Here is an 18,177-nt window from a genome sequence, read left to right on the forward strand (position 1 = left end):
TATAAAAGGTGAATCACAATCTATTGCATTAATATAAGGAAACAATTTATAGGGTTTGACGGGTGACTTAATATGCTATATGGCACAATGAAAATTAAGTTCACACTTTATCCCAAATAAGGTGTTGCACCTTTAATTTATGGATGCTGGTTTGACGTGTGACCGAAATAATCAAATTGTAGCCATTAATCATTTTACAAGTAATAATATGTAGTTTTTACTGTTTACGATTCACACAACAATCTGCCAGGAAGTAGAAAATGGGGAAGGGCTACAGTAAAACCATACTAATACAATAAACACTGAAAACTTAATTTGGTATAATTTTAAAATATAGATTGAGGAAAAAATGATCACATTAACTAGAAACTGAAAAGGTTTCAGCACAGTTTGTTCAAGCAAGAAACTCAATTTTGATGCTACCGATCTTAACAGCCTGAGCGCCGTACCTGGGCACCAAAGTCACCACCACACTCTCATCATCTTCAGCACCCAAATCCTCCAACAGGTCCGTTAACCCCAACCTTAAACAACTCTTGCTCTTTTCCTTCTGCTTATGTGGCACACTCACAAAACTCCCAGCAAACTCGCTCTTGTCGGGTCCACTCGGTGCCGCATCCTCATCGTCCACGTCATTCACATACACATCAAACTTCACAGCCACATCTTTGTCAAGCTCAATCCCCTGAATCACCAATATCTCCTCCTCATCCTCTTTCTCCTTCTTGCTCCTCTTCTTCGGCTTCGGCCTTGACACCACCGTACTTATCTTCGGTCTCCAAATTTATTGGAAAATCTTTACCCGCCACCACCTTCCCTGATGACGTCGTCTCAGCGGCCTTCGCCACTCCAGCCGCCTTTGCCTTTCTCGCAAGCTTTGTCCGACGTGGCGCGTCGGTCTAGAGTTGAGCCATGGAATCTCAACATCTTCATACGTATACCCTAGCTTTTTATTATCAAGAGTGTCCCTCTGATAAAATTTGTTTGTTTTGTGTTTTTGATTGAGTGTTTGAAACGGTTTCTTGGGTAGATTAGTAGAGGATTGAAGAGAGCTTGAAGATTGATCTCTGCTACTGATAATGCGGCAGACTTGATTGAATAAGAAGTGTGAACATTACACAAGAGTATGGTGCATTCCATCACCCATACTTTTCTAAAAAAGGTGATTGACAAGAGGCTTTAACAACCATTAAGCCTTACTACTCCAGATTACATCATAACCCTTCATTTTGGGGTTAAGTGATTTAATCTGGAGTGTACACTTGTCACTCACACACTTACACAAACATTTAAAAACAAAACTAGCCGTTGGAGACTAGAACCCTTCATTTTCTTTCTTCTTCTTCGATGCAGATGACATCCTTTTGCTCGGGAGTATCTTGCTGCCTTCGACTCCCCGACTCCAGGAGCTGGTTAGCTTCCAACACCCCCTTCTAAACTGCTTCTGGGAGTCAATCCGAGCAAACCCCTCAGGTAATTGAATCTCTCCTTCGGTAGTGCTTTTGTGAATATGTCTGCGATCTGATCTTCTGTGCTGCAATAGATTAGCTTGATTGTGTTGTCCTGCAATGCTTCTCTAATGAAATGATATCTTCTCTTGATGTGTTTTGTTCTCTGATGAAATACTGGGTTTTTAGTCATGGCAATTGCAGAGGTGTTGTCACACAAAAGTGGTGTGGCTTCAACTTGCAATTCGCCAAAATCTTTAAGTATGAACCTTAGCCAAATAGCTTGAGCTGTAGCTTCTGATGCACTCACATACTCTGCCTCGGCTGTGGACAGTGCAACACTTTGTTGCTTCACAGAGGCCCATGAAAATACCCCTGATCCGAAAGTGAAAGCATAGCCCGATGTGCTTCTACTATCATCCTCACTGCCACCCCAGTCACTGTCACAGAATCCAATTAGAATAGATGATTTTCCCATCTCATATTTGATCCCATAATCAAGAGTTCCTTGTACATATCTTAGCACTCTCTTAGCTGTGCCCATATGTATCTTGCTAGGATTCTGCATAAACCTAGAAAGTAGGCTTGCTGAGAACATCAGATCCGGCCTTGTTGCAGTTAGATACAATAGACTGCCAACAATGCTTTTATAGAGACTAGCATCTGCAGGTTCACTTCCATCCTCCTTCTTGAGCTTCTCATTTGCAATTAGGGATGTAGAAACTGGTTTGCAACCCTTCAAACCAAACTTCTCAAGCAAAGTTTCAGCATACTTCTTTTGATGAATAAAGATGCTACTTGCTTTTTGAATTACCCCAATGCCAAGAAAATGATGCAAGAGGCCTAGGTCAGTCATCTCATACCTCTTCATCATTTCTTCCTTGAACTCTTCCATCATTGCAGCATCATTTCCAGTGTAGACAACATCATCTACATAGATTGAGACAATGAGTGTCTTGTTGTTGCTTTCTGTCTTGGTGTAGAGTGTAGCTTCACTAGGACTTTTCTGAAATCCTTTCTCAATGAAATAGGAATCAATCTCACTGTACCAAGCTCTTGGAGCTTGTTTTAGGCCATAAAGAGCCTTCCTTAACTTGTACACTTTTTCTGGAAACTCTTGACTTGTGAACCCTTGAGGTTGTTCCACAAACACCTCCTCCTATAGCACTCCATTTAGAAATGCAGATTTAACATCCAATTGATGCAGCTTCCAACCCTTCTTGGCTGCTAGTGCTATCAAGGTCCTTATGGTGTCTAACCTTGCTACTGGAGCAAAGGTTTCATTGAAGTCTACACCAGGTTTCTGTGAGTAACCTTTGGCCACTAACCTGGCCTTGTTCTTTTGCACAAAACCATCTAGATTTAGCTTCACTTTGTACACCCATTTTACACCAATCACAGGCTTCTCACTTGGTCGATTTACAAGTTCCCAAGTGTCATTCTTTTCTATCATTTCAAGCTCTTCCTTCATTGCTTTCTTCCAAGCTTTGTCTTTCTCAGCTTCTTCATACGTTTCTGGTTCTACTACACAGTAATTACATGTAGCATAAATCTCATCCAGATTTCTCAATCTTACTGGAGTTGAACTAGGAGTTGTTGTCTGTGATTGACTTGATTGTGGACTCATAGTAGCTTGCTGTGGAGTCCCTTGTATGTCACCATTATCTGTGACTTCTTCTTGAACTGAGGTCTCTATAGGCTCCCTTGTTTGCCTTTTGTTTAGGTCAATTTGTAGAGAGACACTGTCATTTTCCTCTACCATTGTATCCCAGTTCCACATTGAGTCTTCATCAAAGATAACATCCCTTGATAGGATTATCTTTTGAGTCAACACATTATAAACTCTGTATCCTTTCTCACTGGTACCATAGCCTACAAAAACACCCTTGTTACTTGATTTCTCCAACTTGTGCCTTAGTTGATGAGGGATGAGATTGTAGCACACTGAGCCAAACACTCTCAGATGCTTCACAGAAGGCTTCCTTCCACTGAACACTTCAAATGGAGTCTTCTTCTCCAATGCCTTAGTAGGACACCTATTCAATAGATACACTGAGGTGTTCACAGCTTCACCCCAAAATTTATAAGGCATGTTCTTCTCATGCATCATAGACTTAGCCATTTCGACTATAGTCCTATTCTTCCTTTCTGCAATCCCATTCTGTTGTGGTGAATATGCCACAGTGAGTTGCTTCTCCAACCCTACATCTTCACAGAATACATTGAACTCATGTGAGGTGTACTCACATCCCCTATCACTTCTTAGTCTTTTGATTTGGTATCCACTTCGCAATTCCACCATTGCCTTAAACTTCTTGAATATTGTGAATACCTCAGACTTGAACCTCATGAAATACACCCAACACATCCGTGAATAATCATCAATGAAGGTTAGGAAATACCTGTTTCCACTGATTGTTGTTGTTCTCATTGGTCCACACACATCTGAGTGAATCAATTCGAGTGGCTTTGATGCCCTCCAAGCCTTTCCAGCTTCAAATGAATCTCTGTGATGCTTGCCAAACACACACCCTTCACAGACTTCATTGCATTGATCCATTTTTGGTATACCTTGCACCATTTCATCCTTTTGCAGATTTTGTAAGCTTGTCATGTTTAAATGACCAAGTCTCTTGTGCCATAGTTTCATAGAACTTGTCACACTTGCTTTCTTTGCCACTTCTTCTAAGTACTTCAGTACAAGTGGAAAGCTTCTGTTTTTCACTTCCACTTTGGTCACCAAGTTTGATAGGGATCTGTCATCATAGATCTCAACCACAGTTCCCCCAAAGAGTAGGAAATAGCCATGCTCCATCATTTGACCCACACTAAGTAGATTCTCATCCAATCCAGGCACTAGCATCACCTCCCTTATGCATCTTCTTCTTTTCTTGGTGTTGATAACCAGAGTTCCTCTTCCAGTGGCTTTGACAATGTTTCCATCTCCCATTTTCACTTTTCCAGTGAAGTTTGTGTCGATGTCAATAAGTAAAGACTCATGTGCAGTCATGTGGTTGCTGCAGCCACTGTCAATGTACCACACTTCATTATTTCTCTCCATTTTTGCATTGAAAGCACAGAACACATTTGCTTCTTCTTCCACTTGATTTGCACAGTTTACTTGTTGCACATTCTTTGATCTGCAGTCCTTCATAATGTGCCCAAACCTGTTGCATTTGTGGCATCTAGGCTTGTCCTTGAACCAGCACTCTCCAAGGTGGAATTTATCACAGTGCTTGCATTGTTGCTTGGTTCTTGGACCTACATTGGTGTTGCTGCCTTGGTTAGGTCTTGAGTTGTGATACCTTTTTCCTTCCCATTTCTTGCTTTTGCCCTTCCACTGTGGTTTCTGATTGCTTGCACTGGCTTGACTACTAGATCCAACATTGAGTGTTTGAAAGGCTTTCTCAGGTGCAGAGTCAGCATGCCTCTCGAGCCTTTGATCAAAAGCTCTTAAGGATGCCATCACATCTTGTACACTGAGAGTTTCAGTGTCTTTGGTTTCTTCTATAACACTCACTATTGAATCATAGGGTTTAGTCAAACTAATCAATAGTTTTTGGACAATTCTTTCATTAGGCAGTTCCTCACCATATGTTTTCATCTTGTTTACAACATCAAACAGCCTAGTGAAGTAGTCTTTTAACAGCTCATTTTCCCTCATTCTTGTATACTCAAAATCTCTTCTAAGGGACTGAAGTTTTACCTTTCTAACTTTGGTGTCTCCTCTGTATTCTTGCTGTAAAACTTCCCAAGCTCCCTTTGCAGTCTCTTCATTTGCTATCCTCGGAAAAATGGTGTCTGAGACAGCACCTTGAATGATTCCAAGTGCTCTAGCATCCTCTATCCGATTCTGCTTCAGTGTTTTGAGTTGTGTTTCTGTGAGATCCTCCTCTAGAGCATCGATCTCCATCTCAGGTATGGTTCATACCCATGTTGAACCATATCCCATATATCATAGGATTTGAAAATAGTTGTCATTCTTATTCTCCAAAAATCATAATTCTCCCCATCAAAGACTGGAGCTTTTAGCTCACTGCTACTGCTGGATCCTTTCATTTCCAGAATTGTTTGTTGATTGTTGTTATAGAAGACACTACGTTGGTGCTCCCAAAGATCTTATCTTGCACAGATTACGCCCCGAAAGTTGTAAGATCAGTAACAAAGCTCTGAGGCCATGATAAAATTTGTTTGTTTTGTGTTTTTGATTGAGTGTTTGAAACGGTTTCTTGGGTAGATTAGTAGAGGATTGAAGAGAGCTTGAAGATTGATCTCTGCTACTGATAATGCAGCAGACTTGATTGAATAAGAAGTGTGAACATTACACAAGAGTATGGTGCATTTCCATCACCCATACTTTTCTAAAAAAGGTGATTGACAAGAGGCTTTAACAACCATTAAGCCTTACTACTCCAGATTACATCATAACCCTTCATTTTGGGGTTAAGTGATTTAATCTGGAGTGTACACTTGTCACTCACACACTTACACAAACATTTAAAAACAAAACTAGCCGTTGGAGACTAGAACCCTTCAGTTTCTTTCTTCTTCTTCGATGCAGATGACATCCTTTTGCTCGGGAGTATCTTGCTGCCTTCGACTCCCCGACTCCAGGAGCTGGTTAGCTTCCAACACCCTCACCGTGACCCTAACAAGCTCAGCATTCTCGTCATAAAACAAAAACCCCGTATCCAACCAATCCTTATCGTTAATATCTTTATTTTTAGTCCCTATACTTTTCCAAATATTCCACATTCGATCTATATTCGAATGGTGCGAAAAAAATATTGGATCCCTTGCAGCGGAGTAAAAATTCCCCATGTCTTCATAATTAGGTTGCATGTTATCTCCGATCCATGTATGAACCGGATCATGTGGGGTCTGTTCGATTGCACCGGCCCCTGGATCTAGTTCAGTGCCAGCCCTGTAGGGCGAACCAAAGAACAACAGCGGTTTCTTGGAGTTGGAAACCATCTGCCTATACATGATTTTGAGGTTGGCTTCGATTTGAGCATCCTTGGACATTGTTTCATCCGTGCCGTTGAAGTCAAGATCGATGAGAGTCGGCGGCTGATGGCTGGCAGCGCGGAGCTCGTCGTAAAGCGGAGAGTCCGGGTTAGCGTACAAGGCAGGGAGTTGCATGCCAGCTGGCGCGTCCCAGTTCCAAAACGGCAACGCGAAGGTCGGATCGTCTATGAGTTTGGCCAAGATTCTTTCGTGGAAGTATAGGTAGTAACGATGGAAGGGGAAGAAAAGCCAGCATTGATGGATTTGGAGCTCCAGGTTGGGGAATCCGACTTGGTCGTACACACCGTTGCAATAGGCACAGTGGATATCGGCTTGCTGGGTGAAGCTACGCGGATCGTCGTCCGGGAGGGCTTTCATGAGCTCGATGGCTTTTGAGTATTTTTCGATGTAGGCTTTATCCACGGCGTGAGCTGCCGGCCTGACGCGGAGTTTGGTAGGGAAGGGGAATTTGAAGTCTACGATTTTTTGGGACGTTGGCGGGCAACAGTTGGTCGGGACTGCTCCACTTGGAAAGTCCGCAGGTCCGCATTTGGCTAGGTCAGGCGGCGACACTGGCTTTGCAACAGCGAAGGGGTCGCTGCCAAGACCAGCCACTCCACCGTACAGGCTTCCGAGACCTATAAGTACATGTCTTCTGTCTAGGTTTACTGGAGAAGGGTTTTCATGGTCGTGATCGTTGGAGCTAGTGGAAGGGTTTTTGTTTTGGTCACTACTATTATTTGTGGCTTTGCATGAGACGGCTTGTAAATTGGAATGCCTAGGGTTTTCAAATAAGGAAATTCGGTGATACTTTTGGGAGAAAGGGAAGAGAGAAGTTGTGGGGATGATACTTGTGGTGGAGGTGACGAGTGGAGCTGACATAGAAGCCATGGTTACTTGACTCTGAATACTACGTTGTATAGGCTTTGCTTTTATAATGTGTTCTAGGTTTTACTTTTCTTTGACGAGGAATACTACGTAGTCTCAGAAGGTGAAGCGGCTTTGGGCTTCTTGTGTACCAATAATATTTACGTAGTCATTATTCCATTGGATGCTAGGCAAATCACTATTGACCATATATTGCAATTGGTTAATGCTAGGCAAATTAAATTTTTACATCAAATAACGTGGTTGTTGATTATTGAATTATTATTTAAGTTTTGATTAATGTGCTTATTTTTTATCGGTAACACATCATTTGATTTGCAAATTTGATTTACCTAATATTACCAGTTATAATTTGTATAAATGGACTGGTACCTAACATTACCAGTTGTAATTTGTATAAATGGACTCGTACCTAACATTACCAGTTGTCCCAAGAGCACATTCTACTGCTCAAGAAGCAAAGTTCTTATTTGCCCAAAAAAATCATGGTTTTTTAATTGATGCTCTCATTTTAATTTACTAGCCCCTTACTTGGCCCTTTTTATTTATCATTTTATACATATTAATATTTTGTTTGTAAAATATATTAGTGTTAGTTTTATCAAAATTAAAAATAAATAAAAAACTTAGCTTTAGTATTTAGTTATTGAAATTGTAAAAAAAAGTGATAAAGTATTGGGTGCTTTGTTTGAAAATTTTCAAAATGATATTGTTTTTACCACTGAACCCCTGTTCTATACAGTGATGGCTAATTTGTCAAGTTCTACGAAATTGGGATACCCAGCGTTTTAGCATATAACATAGTTTAGTATTACAAGCATAATTAATTAAAGGGTAAATTACATAGTAACCCCTCAAGTTTGATGTCTATTACAACCACATACAACATCTTTAAAACATTTCACTTTCATACCTCAAGTACTATTTTATTTCAATATAATATATCTGTTAGATTTTTCATCCATTAATCCGTTAAATACTGACATGGCTACCACATTTGTGACACGTGGCTGCCAAATGCGTGTCACGTGGCAAAAATAAGAATTTTTAAATTTAAAAAAAAATGAATCTTCAACCCAAAAAAAAAAAACCCAAACCCAGATCCCATCAACCCCCCCCCCCAAACGATTATCCCTTCCCCATATCCCCCATCCCACCCCCCAACCCCCCCTCTGCGACCAACCTCACCATAGCGCCCCCCAACCTCGCGACCCACCTCACTTAAGGCCCCCCTCCACACTAATTGCAACCCAGAAACGAAAAAAAACAAAAAACAAAAAACCCATCCCCTTTTCCCTGCAACCCAAATCCCATCTTCCCTAATGGGTATGGATTTAAGAAGTGGGGTGTGTAGAGGAGGGAAGAGGGTGGGTGCGGAGGATGGGTACGGTGGGTTTGGGAAAAACGAGAGGGGGGAAGAAAGGGGTGGGTTGCAAGGAAGGGGGGTCGGGTAAGATGAAGATGGGTTTTTTTTTCTCTCTCCCTTCTTCTTCTTTTGGGTTGCAAGTTATAGGTTGGGTTTTTTTTGGGGGGGGGGGGGCGGGAGGGAGGGAGGGAAGACGACGTGGGGTTTGGTTTTTTTTTTTTTAAATTTATTTAGAAGATTTAGGTTTTTTGAAAAAAAAAATTTATTTTTTTTGCCACATGGCAGCCACATCAGCATTTAACAGATTAATTGATGGAAAATCTAACGGATGTATTATATTGAAATAAAATAGTACTTGAGGTATGAAAGTGAAATGTATTGATGCACAAAACCGGAGGTCTTGGAACAACGTAAATCCAACCGTGAATCTGCAAGTAATGTAAATAACACAAGATGTATCGTGGTTCACCCCAATGTTTGGGCTACGTCCACATTGATTATTGTATTTCTCTGAGAGGTGAAGGGGAGAGCTTTGAGAGAGCTTAGAGCTTAGGGGATGTGAGAAGGCTTAAGAATTGGCCTCCCTTATGATGAAGTTATGAATCTGTGCAGTTGATGAGAGAGAGAGAGAAAGCTTGATTTGAGTTGTAAGAAAAATGATTCTCATTACATTGTTCTAATATCTCATTACACAAGGATATATACATCAATAATTATATCCTAGTCAGCAATACATAACCGACTATATCAAACTTAGCTTAATAGCTAAGCTAAGTACTAATCTAGTGCATTGTGTGCATTACAATCTGGTGGTCCTTCATTCTCCTTAATACACCCCCTCAAGCAGAAGGAAGAAGGGCGAACTGAAAGCTTGAACCAAAGCTGTGCAAATCGATCAGCAGGGAGGGATTTGGTAAAGATATCAGCGAGTTGGAGTAAGGAAGCCACATGATGAACACTGATATGACCCAGAAGAACCTTTTCGCGGATGTAGTGATAATCGATCTCTACATGTTTAGTACGGGCATGAAATACTGGGTTGAAAGCTAGAGCAATGGCACTCTTGTTATCACAGAAAACACTCGGGGTTTTCAAAAGAGGGAAGGAAATGTCAACCAGAATTTTACAAACCCAACTGAGTTCGGTAGCAGTATGAGCAAGAGAGCGATACTCAGCTTCAGTAGAAGAACGAGCTACTGTACATTGTTTCTTGGCACTCCAGGAGATGAGATTGGGTCCAAGAAACACACAGTATCCACTAGTAGAGCGTCTGTCCACAGGGCAACCTGCCCAATCAGCATCAGTCCATGCTGTAAGAATTTGCCGACCTTTGGTAAACCACAACCCGGAGTCAAGGGTACCCTTCAAGTACCGGAGAATCCGTTTGACAGCCTGCAAATGAATAGTCCGGGGAGTATGCATGTACTGACAAACCTGGTTGACTGCAAAAGCCAAATCCGGTCGTGTCCAAGTAAGATATTGAAGGGTACCAACGGTGGAACGATAAGAAGTAGGATTTGTGAGAGGAGAACCAGAGTGATCCAACTTTATGGAACTAACGGGAGTGGTGCAGGGTTTGACCCCAAGCATATCCGTCTTCTTAAGTAAGTCCAAGGCATATTTGGACTGATGAAGAAACAATCCTTTTGCAGATCGGTGAACCTCAATGCCGAGAAAATAATGAATATCACCTAAGTCTTTGACTGGAAATAAGGATTGAAGCTGGGAAATAATGGACTGACAGAGGGCAGGGGAACTTCTAGTGATAATGATATCATCCACATACACTAAGATGAAGGTGATGAAAGAGTCTTTCTTGATGAAGAGACTAGTGTCCGAGGAAGAAGAAGAGAAACCCAACGAAACCAGTGCACTGTAGAAGGCTTCATACCAAGCGCGGGGAGCTTGTTTGAGTCCATAGAGAGACCGTTTGAGTTTACAAACATGGTGAGGCTTAGATTGATCCACAAAACCAGGAGGTTGAACCATATACACATCTTCTTTGAGATAGCCATGCAGAAAAGCATTACTGACATCTAACTGATGTACAAACCAATCATAGCTCACAGCAAGAGACAAAAGTATTCTGATGGTGGTCGGCTTTGCTACAGGGCTAAAAGTTTCAGAAAAATCGAGGCCTTCTTGTTGATGAAACCCTTTAGCTACCAACCGAGCCTTGTATCGTTCTATTGAACCATCAGCTTTGTGCTTAATTTTGAATACCCATTTACACCCAACTAAATTGTAACTTGGATGAGAAGATACTAATTCCCAAGTACCAGTGGATTGAAGTGCTTGATATTCATCTGTCATGGCTTTTACCCAAGCAGGATGCTTGGAGGCTTGAAGATAAGTGGTAGGGGTCGGAGGAATGATGGTGAGTGGATCAACGGAAGGGGAGAGATGATGCTTAGTGGCTGTAAAGATCTTAGGCTTAGAAATACCGGCTTTGGCTCGGGTAATCATAGGATGATGGTTGGTTGGGATAGTTGTAGGAGGGGGAACATGAGAAGAAGAAGAGGGAGGAGGGAGGGGTACTGATGAGGAGGAAGGTGAAGATGAGGGATTTTGTAGAATGGAAGGAGGGGTTGGAGTAGGATGAATAGGTATAGTAAGAGAAATAGGGTGAGATAATGGAGGAGAAGAAATAGAAGGAGGGGATACAGTAGGAGAAGGTAAAGTGAGAGAGTGCTTGAAAGGGAAAAGAGTTTCATCAAACACCACATGTCTCGAAATGTATAACCTGTTAGTAACCGGATCAAGACAACGGTAACCGCTGTGATTCAAGCTGTATCCCAAGAACACACAAAGTTTACTCTTTGGATCTAACTTACTGGATGAGTAAGGTTGGAGCCAGGGATAACATGCACACCCAAAAGTCTTCAAGAGATGATATTGAGGTGGAGCTTTGAAGAGTAATTCCCAAGGACTGATAGAAGAAGCCTGAGGAGGAAGGCGATTGATGAGATATACTGCAGTTTGAAAAGCCTCAATCCAGTACTGAGAAGGTAAGCCACTGTGAGATAATAAAGTTCGACCCATTTCAACCACATGTCTATGTTTGCGTTCCGCACATCCATTCTGCTCAGGAGTGTGAGGACAACTCAATTGATGAGTTATGCCTTGAAGATTAAAGAAGCTTTGCAAAGTAGCACTTAAGAACTCACCCCCTGAATCAGATCGCAAACGTTGAACTTTGCTGTCGAAAAGAGTTTGAACTTTGAGAACAAAGTCTGAAGAACAGAACACACATCGGATTTATAATGCAGTGGATAGAGCCAGCTATATTTAGTGAAATCATCAACTAGTATTAGATAATAGCGATAGCCAGTACAAGAAGAGGTGGGGGAAGGACCCCATACATCAGCATGAACAAGATGAAATGGCCGAGTAGATTTACAAGGTAAAACAGAAAACGGCAATCTTGAGGCCTTCCCAAATTGACAATCAGAACAAACAGACTTCTGAAAATGTGAACCAGCAACAGACAAGTGACCTTTATTTACTATTTTATTGAAAACTAGACTTGAAGGATGACCAAGCCGTCTGTGCCATGTAGTGATATCAGCTTTAGCAATCATTAGAGCATGAGGTGAAATAGCAATGCCAGAAACACCAGTAGAAGCATGTCAGTAAAAAGGGTACAATCCTCCTTCACTGGGGCCCTGGAAAAGCATCCTCCCAGTTCTTAGATCCTTGATGTAGAATCCAAAGGGATCAAAAGTCAGCGAGCAACAGTTGTCATACACAAATTTATAAACGGACAGGAGATTATGATAGGCTTGAGGAACTAATAACACATCATGAAGTTTGAACACATCATTAGGAGTGCGTATTAAAGCATTTCCAGTATGAGAAATACACAAACCTTTACCATCACCCACGAAAAGTTGTTCAGTGCCTGTGTATGGTGTGGCAGAGTTTAGCGAGGCTGGATCAGGAGTGACATGATGAGTCGCTCCACTGTCAGTAATCCAGTAGCTTAGAGGATGGGATCCAGTCAGAGCATTGAAACCCATGGGAGGGGAACGGTGAGAAGCAAATTGGGAGAGAGAGCCACAATAGAGAGCAGAGTGGCCATATTGATTATAAAGCTGACAAGGAATAGATTGTCCAGGTTGGGATGATCCAGGAATGGGACCGGAGTGTGCGCCAGAAAATGAGGAACGAGAGGGAGCAGGACCAAGAATACCTCCAGAGGAATTATGTTGGCGATTGGCACCAAAGTTGCGATTCTGAGGAAAGCGATTACGATTGTGGTATTGATTGTGATTCTGATTCTGATATTTGCCTCTGAAGTTGCCTCTGAAAGAAGGAGAACCAGACGAGCCTTGTTGAGCAGTATAAGCATGGAAGGGTGCAGAACTTGAGGATGTAGAGCCTTGTCGAGTCTTGCGTTTTTGAAGGGAAATCTCCTTACTAAGTAGAAGACCATGGAGTTCATCACCATTAACAGACTCAGTTCTTGTCTCGATTGAGTCAACAAAAGACTCATACTCATCTGGGAGACCAGCGAGAATATAAGCCACAAGATCTGAATCAGAAATCGATTCACCAGTAGCAGCAAACTTATCAGAGATGTCCTTAATAGTGTTGAGATACTCAGTCATGGAAGCATCACCTTTCTGAATAGTCTGGATTTTAGATTGGAGACTATGAACATGAGTACGCGAAGCGCCTGCGAAACGACGTTCAAGAGACTGCCACAAAGAATGAGAATCTTCCATTCCAATGGTCAGAGGAAGAAGATCTTCAGCAAGAGTGGAGTTGATCCAAATCGTCAAGATTTGGTCACGTTCACACCACAGTTCGTACGCAGAGTTAGGAATCTGAGATCCAGACGAATCACGAACACACGGAGGAGGACAAGGATCATCTCCAGTAAGAAGCCCTAAAAGCTTGAATCGCTTCAGAACGGGAAGGAATAAGCTACGCCAGGTGATGTAATTGTGCCGATTGAGTTTCGTCGGAACCATTCCAGCAATGTTTTGAACAGTAATCATCGCAATCGATGGAGGCACATTAGTAGAGATCTCGCCAAGAGGAGTAGAACCAGAAGAGGTAGCTGGAGGAGAGGAATCAGAGGAGGATGGATGAGGCGCCATAGCGGTTGCAAACAGAATGCACAAGAGAGAGAAAAGATCTGTTTGGGAGATCAGAAAAAAAATGCAAGAAGGAGGTAAGATCTGTTTGGGAGATAAGAAAAAAATCCAAGAAATTAAAAAAAATGAGGGAAGCGAAGGATCGACGTCGGTGGACTCCGGCGAAGATACCATGATGAAGTTATGAATTTGTGCAGTTGATGAGAGAGAGAGAGAAAGCTTGATTTGAGTTGTAAGAAAAATGATTCTCATTACATTGTTCTGATATCTCATTACACAAGGATATATACATCAATAATTATATCCTAGTCAGCAATACATAACCGACTATATCAAACTTAGCTTAATAGCTAAGCTAAGTACTAATCTAGTGCATTGTGTGCATTACAATCTGGTGGTCCTTCATTCTCCTTAATATATTTGTGAGGGTGATGAGTCCTTTTATAGAATAAGGGCTTCTCACTTATTACATATTTGCCCCTTCCTTTATTACATAATTACATTTAAGTCCCCCGAGTATTTGTACGAGGTCTAAATACGGAGGCCCTAAGTATGGTATAAACAGTAGTCCCCCAAGTCTTCAATCAAGAGAGTCTTTTGGCTGGAGACTTGAAATTCAGTCCATGTGTGAGCCGAAGTAACTAGATGTCGTCTAGAACTGATATTTGATATGCGGCAGTGCTCATTCTGAAATGATGCTCAACTAGAAGTAGCACATGTTGCGAGGCTGCTCTGCTTGTGTTGCCTTGGTTGGCTCGACTTGTGGCGTTGAAGGTGAGGGAGTCCCTTTTATAGAATAAAGGCTCGCTCCTCATTACAAAGATGATGGGTTAGAGTTGGTGCTCGCGGCGAGGCGGTTGCTCAGTTGGCGGCGATACTCTTTAATGATGGTGAGGGAGTCCCTTTTATAGAATAATGGCTCGCTCCTCAATACATAAATAATGGGTGCTCTCTAATGAAAGTGAGGGAGTCCTTTTTATAGAATAAGGGCTCGCTCTTCAATACATAAATAATTGGCTAAGTCTCCCAAGTATTTTTTATGAGGCCCAGTTGAGGCCCAATATATGGTACATAATGTAGTCCCCCAAGTCTTCGGTCAATAGAGTCTGTTGGCTGGAGACTTCAAATTGAATCCATGTATGGGCCGAAGTGGCGGTTGTTCGGATACGGTATTTGTATACCCTGCACTGAAGCTTTGTAGGTGAAGCTTTGCAAGTGAAGCTTTGAAGCTGTAGCTCTGTAAATGAAGCTTTTGAAGTTAGAGCTTTTGTAAATGAAGCTTTTGAAGCTAGAGCTCTGTAAATGAAGCTTTTGAAGCTAGAGCTTTTCTAAATGAAGCTTTTGAAGCTGGAGCTCTATAAATGAAGCTTTTGAAGCTAGAGCTTTTGTAAATGATGCTTTTGAAGCTGATTGACATGAGTGATGCTCATGAATGTTTATGTTGATTGATATGAGTGATACTCATAGATGTTGACATGAGTGATGCTCATAGATGTTGACATGAGTGATGCTCATGAATGTTAACATAAGTGATGCTCATGAAGGTTAACATGAGTGATGCTCATGAATGTTTATGTATGATTGATATGAGTAATGCTCATGAATGTTTATGTATGATTGACATGAGTAATGCTTATGTATAATTTGAAGTACTAGGCATACTTTTGATTACCTGGTTGGCAATAATAGCGGTGGGGTGATGAATAATTTTTTGTACTACTGGGTATACTCTTGGTCACCTGGTTGGTGATAATAGCAGCAGGGTGCCGAATAATTTTTTGTAGTACTGAACGTCATTTTGGTCACCTGGTTGGTGCTATTTTGGGCTTATGGGGCTTCGCCCTCCACACAACATTCCAGCCCATTTATTTTGGGCTTTACCGTTTTTTTTAATTACCCTCTGATGGGGTTTATATAGATGTCTCCAAAAGATATAAAAAATAAATTACATCATTAAAAAATAAATCCGACCCTCTGCTCAATGGGTCACGCCCATAATTCTTTTTTTTTCTGCACGCCATCACCACCGCAATTATGTCTGTTTCTTTTTATCTTCTTTTGTTTTCTACTTTTGCTTTTATTTTCTCTTTTCTCTTTTGGCAGATGGCAGACAACGCCAAAGCGGAATAATGAATTATTATGAGAACGGGAATCTTATCTTCTGCCTGGTTTTCCACTAGTGCTCGTGGTATTCGCAAGAGATTGGATCTGGGGGTAGGCGACTACCCGAGCACCTTGCCTTGATACGTAATAGCCTGATGTCCCACTGCCATCACCATACTGGAAGGTGTACGAACAATGGTTATTCTGTGTGGAACAAATAGAATCCGATTGAGATCCAAGACTGCACCTTCGATCTGAGCAAGAAATGAATTGTGACGTTGATGAACTTCTAGGAGGAGAAGCAGAGGATCTTTGACTGTGATGATCTTTGAATTCCAGATGAAACTGAATAGAATGCAGGTTGTGGAGCTTGATGTGGGCCCAGATCTGCTTGACAGCTTCGGGGCGGAAGGATTCCTTGACACTGATGAAGCTTCCCAGAGCTTGAGGGATGAGAATCGGCTTCATAATCCCGATGGTAGGTTTGGGCTTGGTCGAAAGATCATTTATGGCAGGGGAAAACATGTACCATACCTATTGCAGATCTTGCAGATTCTCTGCTTCTCCATGGAAGATGAATAGCACCGAATCTCTGTTTTCTCTCTCTCTCTAAAAACTTTTTCGTTATAGAGTGCCCCAATGGAAGTGGACGGGCAGTGACCATGCCATTTAGTGCCTCATCCAAGACAATAACTGATACAATGGTCTTTATTGGCATTCCAAGTTTACTAAAAAGGGCAGCAAAAATAGTATTTACAGCACCCAAACTTGAAAGATCTAGCTCCAAGTAGTGGCTTTCTGTTTCAACAGCCTGAAAGTCGGCAGTGTCATACCGACGCCGTTTGTTTGGATCAAATAATATATTATAAGAAAACATGACCTCCTTGAAGGTATCAGCTGCTTTAGTGTCATTAGCGTTTTTGTCAGTATGGTACTTGAGAGCCATTTTTCGGTAAGCACTTTTGATTTCCTAGTCGGTGGAATTCCTATTGAGGCCGATGACCGCATAAGGGTTTCGCTGAAGCTGTTTCTTAGCTTCCTGCTTCTCCGATTTCGATCGGCTACCCTGCATTTTCAAAATTGATGGTCGATTTCTTCACAAAACCCTAGAAATTGCCTCTCGATTACCTCCGAAACACCGAATTCACGACTCTTGGTTGAATTTTTTTTTTTTTCATTTCAAAGAAGTGGCGGAGGCAAATCAGCTGTCGCACATCACCGGAGCATCAGGAAAACCTAGAAAACCAAGAGGCAGAAAGACTCCATGCACATCCAACCTGGAGCCTTGCAGGAGAGAGTAGAGAGAAAGAGACAAAAGAGATGGAAGGAGAAGCGATCTTGATGCATCGTCTGCGATTCCTTGGTGATTTGCTCGATCGGGACTTTGAATTCGTGGAAGTCCTTGCTGTTAAGCAAGAATCGCGAGGAGTCGGAGAGCTTGGAAATCGAGGAGGAGAGAGGGCCTTTGGTCAGGGCTTGGAGGGCGTCGAACTCCATCGGCGGAGATTGGTGCACGGTCACGGCGTCTAGGCCTATGGCAGTTGTGTAAATAGGGGAGGTTCTGGGAGTCCAAGAAAGAAGAAGAAGCAGCGACCATAGATCTGGGAATCCATGGCGCCTGAAAGATACGGCGAACAAGTCGGACTTGCTGCTGGGTAGCTGGCGGTGGTAATGTTGGTGCACGGGTTTTGGAGTGGGAGTGTTTGGAATGGGTTTTTTGTTTAGTTTCTATGTATTTTTTCAGAGAGGGAGAAAAGTGATGGTGTTTAAGGGATGAGTTTTGGAGCTTAGTGAATGCTTTTTCTAGAAAAGCCCAGTGAGGTTTGTGGGTTGTTGCAGATTTTGCAGATTCGCGGTGGAGGTGAAATAATGAAAGAGAACCGACATAACTTTTCGTATTGATTCCCACAGACGGCGCCAAATGTTGATGCACAAAACCGGAGGTCTTTGAACAACGTAAATCCGACCGTGAATCTGCAAGTAATGTAAATAACACAAGATGTATTGTGGTTCACCCCAATGTTTAGGCTACGTCCACACTGATTATTGTATTTCTCTGAGAGGTGAGGGGGAGAGCTTTGAGAGAGCTTAGAGCTTAGGGGATGTAAGAAGGCTTAGGAATTGGCCTCCCTTATTTGTGAGGGTGAGAAGTCCTTTTATAGAATAAGGGCTCCTCACTTATTACATATTTGCCCATTCCTTTATTACATAATTACATTTAAGTCCCCCGAGTATTTATATGAAGTCTAAATACGGAGGCCTT

The 18,177-nt window shown here is 41.9% G+C and overlaps 1 protein-coding gene and 1 pseudogene across 1 annotated transcript; both read right to left on the bottom strand.

Moving 5' to 3' along the window:
• On the bottom strand, nt 1-7,361 carry LOC126587663 (polyphenol oxidase, chloroplastic-like; annotated as a pseudogene).
• Nucleotides 7,362-16,033: 8,672 nt separating this feature from the next.
• Nucleotides 16,034-16,860, bottom strand: LOC126584557 (chaperone protein dnaJ 16-like). The gene is made up of 2 exons (XM_050248899.1): nt 16,449-16,860; nt 16,034-16,230 (listed from the first exon to the last, which is right to left on the bottom strand). Exons 1-2 carry the CDS (start codon nt 16,858-16,860, stop codon nt 16,034-16,036), a joined length of 609 nt encoding a protein of 202 aa, XP_050104856.1.
• Between the last annotated feature and the right edge of the window lie 1,317 nt (nt 16,861-18,177).

This window comes from Malus sylvestris, chromosome 10 (assembly GCF_916048215.2).
Source record: "Malus sylvestris chromosome 10, drMalSylv7.2, whole genome shotgun sequence".
Lineage (NCBI taxonomy): Eukaryota > Viridiplantae > Streptophyta > Magnoliopsida > Rosales > Rosaceae > Malus > Malus sylvestris.

What these genes read in the sequence shown, in the direction of transcription:
- LOC126584557 (XM_050248899.1), bottom strand. Translation starts at nt 16,860, where the DNA reads ATGGCTCTCAAGTACCATACTGACAAAAACGCTAATGACACTAAAGCA. An exon ending in ATCTGCAAGATCTGCAATAG is followed by an intron (nt 16,231 to 16,448) that starts GTATGGTACATG and finishes AGATCATCACAG; the next exon opens with TCAAAGATCCTCTGCTTCTC.